The sequence below is a fragment of the Pelophylax lessonae genome, assembly GCF_965119305.1.
Source record: "Pelophylax lessonae genome assembly, chromosome: 4".
NCBI lineage: Eukaryota > Metazoa > Chordata > Amphibia > Anura > Ranidae > Pelophylax > Pelophylax lessonae.
In genome coordinates, this window is record NC_138771.1 from 13,688,926 (window position 1) to 13,696,030 (window position 7,105).

General features: G+C 61.0%; 1 protein-coding gene across 1 annotated transcript in view; it reads right to left on the reverse strand.

Moving 5' to 3' along the window:
- KIF23 (kinesin family member 23) overlaps window positions 1-6,896 on the reverse strand; it is a gene marked incomplete at its 3' end in the record, with an annotated part of 67,911 nt that extends 61,015 nt beyond the window's left edge. Inside the window, exon 1 of the mRNA XM_082256314.1 lies at window positions 6,767-6,896. Coding sequence (XP_082112440.1) covers window positions 6,767-6,780 — 14 coding nt within the window. The 5' untranslated portion in view covers window positions 6,781-6,896. The remainder of the gene's footprint in view (window positions 1-6,766) is intronic.
- Between the last annotated feature and the right edge of the window lie 209 nt (window positions 6,897-7,105).

Below are 7,105 nucleotides of genomic sequence, written 5' to 3' on the forward strand. Positions count from 1 at the left end.
AGCCGCCTGACAAGTCGCCCCAGTGTGAACCGGCTCTAATCGAAGGAAAAAAATAAAAATCAGAGACCCAGAAGTGATCAAATACCACCAAAAAAAAATCATGTGTGAAAAAAAAAAGATAAAAATGTCTTTTGGGTACAAAGTTGCATGACCGTGCAATTACCAGCTAAAATAAAACCTTCCGGAGCTGAAGTGGTTAATGGTGCCCAAAACGCAGCGAAACAGACGCACAATTTCACACAACGCTCATCAAACTGCACAGTTGCAAACCGCATGAAGCTGAATGTTTAAAAGGGTCCTGGAGCTGCTTTACTGCATTTTTCTCAAACAGTGCGGCCCACTGGGGGGGGGGACCACCTATGTGAGCGGCGCTCTTTCACGTGTTCTACAAAACCCTGCAATATCAACGCAACCTGCACCCGCTCTCACCCACATCGGTGAGCCGCATCAATCGCACACATCTCAATGTATTTCTTTTTTTCAACAGAACTTTATTGAAATGTTACAAGTGACTGCCCAATGCAGACCTATTCATGGAATGCCCTAAACCAGTGATGGGGAACCTTGGCACCCCCAGATGTTTTGAAACTACATTTCCCATAATGCCTAACTACACTGCAGAGTGCATGAGCATCATGGGAAATGTAGTTCCAAAACATCTGGGGTGCCAAGGTTCACCATCACTGGTCTAAACCCATGTGAGCGGATTCTATAAGAACACGGCATCTCCCCCGTCTCTGCTTTGAGGCTGAGCGGGAAATAAGACATCCCATTTCTTCCCTGACTTCCTGTTGTGACTCCAGAACAGGAAGTGAAGGCAAATCACCCCCATAGGCACTATGTCCGCCATTCTGGTTCCCGGGTACAACCTGAAGGATCCTCCGACACCCAGCCATATCCTCTACTTCCTATCATAGCTCTGAGGACAACTGTGGAGGTCCCCCCTCCAACACTGCACACTGGGACTTGTACCCCTCCCAATGGGGGATAATGGGACTTGTGTTGCTGATAGGGCATGCTGGGAGTTGTAATCCACACCATCCTCCTCACCTGACAGGGCATGCTTGTAGTCCCCTCTGCTCTGACACGGGCACCCTGGGACTTGTATTTACGCCCACCCCCCTCCTCCAGCTTTGAGGGGCACGCTGGGACTTGTATTGTCGCCCCCCCCTCCAGCTTTGAGAGGGGCACGCTGGGACTTGTATTGCCCCCCCCCTCCAACTTTGAGGGGGGCACGCTGGGACTTGTATTGCCCCCCCCCTCCAGCTTTGAGGGGGGCACGCTGGGACTTGTATTGCCCCCCCCCTCCAGCTTTGAGGGGGGCACGCTGGGACTTGTATTGCCCCCCCCCCTCCAGCTTTGAGGGGCACGCTGGGAGTTGTATTGTCGCCCCCCCCTCCAGCTTTGAGAGGGGCACGCTGGGACTTGTATTGTCGCCCCCCCCTCTCCAGCTTTGAGAGGGGCACGCTGGGACTTGTTTTGCCGCCCCCCCTCTCCAGCTTTGAGGGGCACGCTGGGACTTGTATTGCCCCCCCCCCCAGCTTTGAGAGGGGCACGCTGGGACTTTTATTGCCCCCCCCCCTCCAGCTTTGAGAGGGGCACGCTGGGACTTGTATTGCCCCCCCCCTCCAGCTTTGAGAGGGGCACGCTGGGACTTGTATTGTCGCCCCACCCCCCTCCAGCTTTGAGAGGGGCACGCTGGGACTTGTATTGTCGCCCCCCCCCTCCAGCTTTGAGAGGGGCACGCTGGGACTTGTATTGTCGCCCCCCCCCCTCCAGCTTTGAGGGGCACGCTGGGAGTTGTATTGTCGCCCCCCCCTCCAGCTTTGAGAGGGGCACGCTGGGACTTTTATTGCCCCCCCCTCCAGCTTTGAGAGGGGCACGCTGGGACTTGTATTGCCCCCCCCTCCAGCTTTGAGAGGGGCACGCTGGGACTTGTATTGTCGCCCCCCCCCCTCCAGCTTTGAGGGGCACGCTGGGACTTGTATTGTCGCCCCACCCCCCTCCAGCTTTGAGAGGGGCACGCTGGGACTTGTATTGTGGCCCCCCCCCCTCCAGCTTTGAGGGGCACGCTGGGAGTTGTATTGTCGCCCCCCCCTCCAGCTTTGAGAGGGGCACGCTGGGACTTGTATTGTCGCCCCCCCCCCTCCAGCTTTGAGGGGCACGCTGGGACTTGTATTGTCGCCCCACCCCCCTCCAGCTTTGAGAGGGGCACGCTGGGAGTTGTATTGTCGCCCCCCCCTCCAGCTTTGAGAGGGGCACGCTGGGACTTGTATTGTCGCCCCCCCCTCTCCAGCTTTGAGAGGGGCACGCTGGGACTTGTTTTGCCGCCCCCCCTCTCCAGCTTTGAGGGGCACGCTGGGACTTGTATTGCCACCCCCCCCAGCTTTGAGAGGGGCACGCTGGGACTTTTATTGCCCCCCCCTCCAGCTTTGAGAGGGGCACGCTGGGACTTGTATTGCCCCCCCCCTCCAGCTTTGAGAGGGGCACGCTGGGACTTGTATTGTCGCCCCCCCCCTCCAGCTTTGAGGGGCACGCTGGGACTTGTATTGTCGCCCCCCCCTCTCCAGCTTTGAGGGGCACGCTGGGACTTGTATTGTCGCCCCCCCCCTCTCCAGCTTTGAGAGGGGCACGCTGGGACTTGTATTGCCCCCCCCCTCCAGCTTTGAGAGGGGCACGCTGGGACTTGTATTGTCGCCCCCCCCCTCCAGCTTTGAGGGGCACGCTGGGACTTGTATTGTCGCCCCCCCCCCCCTCCAGCTTTGAGGGGCACGCTGGGACTTGTATTGTCGCCCCTCCCCCTCCAGCTTTGAGAGGGGCACGCTGGGACTTGTATTGTCGCCCCTCCCCCTCCAGCTTTGAGAGGCACGCTGGGACTTGTATTGTCGCCCCCCCCCTCCAGCTTTGAGGGGCACGCTGGGAGTTGTATTGTCGCCCCTCCCCCTCCAGCTTTGAGAGGGGCACGCTGGGACTTGTATTGTCGCCCCTCCCCCTCCAGCTTTGAGAGGGGCACGCTGGGACTTGTATTGTCGCCCCTCCCCCTCCAGCTTTGAGAGGCACGCTGGGACTTGTATTGTCGCCCCTCCCCCTCCAGCTTTGAGGGGGGCACGCTGGGACTTGTATTGTCGCCCCCCCCCTCCAGCTTTGAGGGGCACGCTGGGAGTTGTATTGTCGCCCCCCCCCCCCTCTCCAGCTTTGAGAGGGGCACGCTGGGAGTTGTATTGTCGCCCCCCCCCTCTCCAGCTTTGAGAGGGGCACGCTGGGACTTGTATTGTCGCCCCCCCCCTCTCCAGCTTTGAGAGGGGCACGCTGGGACTTGTATTGTCGCCCCCCCCCCTCTCCAGCTTTGAGGGGGGCACGCTGGGACTTGTATTGCCCCCCCCTCCAGCTTTGAGAGGGGCACGCTGGGACTTGTATTGTCGCCCCCCCCTCTCCAGCTTTGAGGGGCACGCTGGGACTTGTATTGTCGCCCCCCCCTCTCCAGCTTTGAGAGGGGCACGCTGGGACTTGTATTGTCGCCCCCCCCTCTCCAGCTTTGAGGGGCACGCTGGGACTTGTATTGTCGCCCCCCCCTCTCCAGCTTTGAGAGGGGCACGCTGGGACTTGTATTGTCGCCCCCCCCTCTCCAGCTTTGAGAGGGGCACGCTGGGACTTGTATTGCCCCCCCCCTCCAGCTTTGAGAGGGGCACGCTGGGACTTGTATTGTCGCCCCCCCCCCTCTCCAGCTTTGAGAGGGGCACGCTGGGACTTGTATTGTCGCCCCCCCCCCCTCTCCAGCTTTGAGAGGGGCACGCTGGGACTTGTATTGTCGCCCCCCCCTCTCCAGCTTTGAGGGGCACGCTGGGACTTGTATTGTCGCCCCCCCCTCTCCAGCTTTGAGAGGGGCACGCTGGGACTTGTATTGTCGCCCCCCCCTCTCCAGCTTTGAGGGGCACGCTGGGACTTGTATTGTCGCCCCCCCCTCTCCAGCTTTGAGAGGGGCACGCTGGGACTTGTATTGCCCCCCCCCTCCAGCTTTGAGAGGGGCACGCTGGGACTTGTATTGTCGCCCCCCCCCCTCTCCAGCTTTGAGAGGGGCACGCTGGGACTTGTATTGTCGCCCCACCCCCCTCCAGCTTTGAGAGGGGCACGCTGGGACTTGTATTGTCGCCCCCCCCTCTCCAGCTTTGAGGGGCACGCTGGGACTTGTATTGCCACCCCCCCCCAGCTTTGAGAGGGGCACGCTGGGACTTTTATTGCCCCCCCCTCCAGCTTTGAGAGGGGCACGCTGGGACTTGTATTGTCGCCCCCCCCCCTCCAGCTTTGAGGGGCACGCTGGGACTTGTATTGTCGCCCCCCCCCCTCCAGCTTTGAGGGGCACGCTGGGACTTGTATTGTCGCCCCCCCCTCTCCAGCTTTGAGGGGCACGCTGGGACTTGTATTGTCGCCCCCCCCTCCAGCTTAGAGAGGGGCACGCTGGGACTTGTATTGCCCCCCCCTCCAGCTTTGAGAGGGGCACGCTGGGACTTGTATTGTCGCCCCCCCCCCTCTCCAGCTTTGAGGGGGGCACGCTGGGACTTGTATTGTCGCCCCCTCCCCCCAGCTTTGAGAGGGGCACGCTGGGACTTTTATTGCCCCCCCCTCCAGCTTTGAGAGGGGCACGCTGGGACTTGTATTGTCGCCCCCCCCCCCTCCAGCTTTGAGGGGCACGCTGGGACTTGTATTGTCGCCCCCCCCTCTCCAGCTTTGAGGGGCACGCTGGGACTTGTATTGTCGCCCCCCCCTCCAGCTTAGAGAGGGGCACGCTGGGACTTGTATTGCCCCCCCCTCCAGCTTTGAGAGGGGCACGCTGGGACTTGTATTGTCGCCCCCCTCCAGCTTTGAGAGGGGCACGCTGGGACTTGTATTGTCGCCCCCCCCCTCTCCAGCTTTGAGAGGGGCACGCTGGGACTTGTATTGTCGCCCCCCCCCTCTCCAGCTTTGAGGGGGGCACGCTGGGACTTGTATTGTCGCCCCCCCCCTCTCCAGCTTTGAGGGGGGCACGCTGGGACTTGTATTGTCGCCCCCTCCCCCCAGCTTTGAGAGGGGCACACTGGGACTCAGTGCCCCCCCTCTGGCTTTGAGTCTGCACGCTGGGACTTGTATTGCCACCCCCCTCCAGCTTTGAGAGGGGCACGCTGGCACTTGTAGTGCCGCCCACTTGCCCTTTGAGGGGGGCATGCTGGGACTTGTAGTGCCACCCCCCTCTCCAGCTTTGAGAGGGGCATGCTGGCACTTTGTGCCCCCCTCCGGCTTTGAGGGGGGGCATGCTGGGACTTGTATTGTCGCCCCCCCCCCTCTCCAGCTTTAAGAGGGACACGCTGGGACTTGTATTGCCCCCCCTCCAGCTTTGAGAGGGGCACGCTGGGACTTGTATTGTCGCCCCCCCCCTCTCCAGCTTTGAGGGGGGCACGCTGGGACTTGTATTGCCCCCCCCTCCAGCTTTGAGAGGGGCACGCTGGGACTTGTATTGTCGCCCCCCCCTCTCCAGCTTTGAGAGGGGCACGCTGGGACTTGTATTGTCGCCCCCCCCTCTCCAGCTTTGAGAGGGGCACGCTGGGACTTGTATTGTCGCCCCCCCCTCTCCAGCTTTGAGGGGCACGCTGGGACTTGTATTGTCGCCCCCCCCTCTCCAGCTTTGAGAGGGGCACGCTGGGACTTGTATTGTCGCCCCCCCCTCTCCAGCTTTGAGAGGGGCACGCTGGGACTTGTATTGCCCCCCCCCTCCAGCTTTGAGAGGGGCACGCTGGGACTTGTATTGTCGCCCCCCCCCCTCTCCAGCTTTGAGAGGGGCACGCTGGGACTTGTATTGTCGCCCCCCCCTCTCCAGCTTTGAGAGGGGCACGCTGGGACTTGTATTGTCGCCCCCCCCTCTCCAGCTTTGAGGGGCACGCTGGGACTTGTATTGTCGCCCCCCCCTCTCCAGCTTTGAGGGGCACGCTGGGACTTGTATTGTCGCCCCCCCCTCTCCAGCTTTGAGAGGGGCACGCTGGGACTTGTATTGTCGCCCCCCCCTCTCCAGCTTTGAGGGGCACGCTGGGACTTGTATTGTCGCCCCCCCCTCTCCAGCTTTGAGAGGGGCACGCTGGGACTTGTATTGCCCCCCCCCTCCAGCTTTGAGAGGGGCACGCTGGGACTTGTATTGTCGCCCCCCCCCCCTCTCCAGCTTTGAGAGGGGCACGCTGGGACTTGTATTGTCGCCCCCCCCCCCCTCTCCAGCTTTGAGAGGGGCACGCTGGGACTTGTATTGTCGCCCCACCCCCCTCCAGCTTTGAGAGGGGCACGCTGGGACTTGTATTGTCGCCCCCCCCTCTCCAGCTTTGAGGGGCACGCTGGGACTTGTATTGCCACCCCCCCCCAGCTTTGAGAGGGGCACGCTGGGACTTTTATTGCCCCCCCCTCCAGCTTTGAGAGGGGCACGCTGGGACTTGTATTGTCGCCCCCCCCCCTCTCCAGCTTTAAGAGGGACACGCTGGGACTTGTATTGCCCCCCCTCCAGCTTTGAGAGGGGCACGCTGGCACTTTTAGTGCCCCCCCCTCTCTGGCTTTGAGAGGGGCACACTGGGACTTGTAGTCCTCCCCTCCCGCTTTTAAAGGGCACGCTAGGACTTGTAGTTGTTCCACCCCTCCCCCTCCTCAGCTGTCACTCCCTCAGATCCCCAACAGCAGCAAACACCCAGCCGCCCCTCCCCCGTCACACAGCCCCGGTCTACGGGGACCCCTCACACACCGGCCGACCCGGACTTACGTTTGTTTCATCATCTCGGAGTGTGGAACCGCCCGCCTCTCTCTCACTCTCCCCCCGGAGTTTCGGTCTCTCAACTCTCACTCAGCAATCCGGCTTCCGCTTCCCGCGCGGCGTATTTTTTAAATTTATCCAATCACAGCGCACGTACCGACGTCTCCCGTCCAACTACCACAAAGTACGGCCGGGGCTAGACAAGCCTCAGTTGGTCAACAGCGCCACCTGGCGTACGGGAAAGCGCGCAGCTCCCTTTGTAAGGAGAGTTTATTGGGAAGAAATAAGGGGCAAAAATTTTTTTTTGGGGTACCAACAAGGACATTACAGCAAGAAAAATGGTAAAAA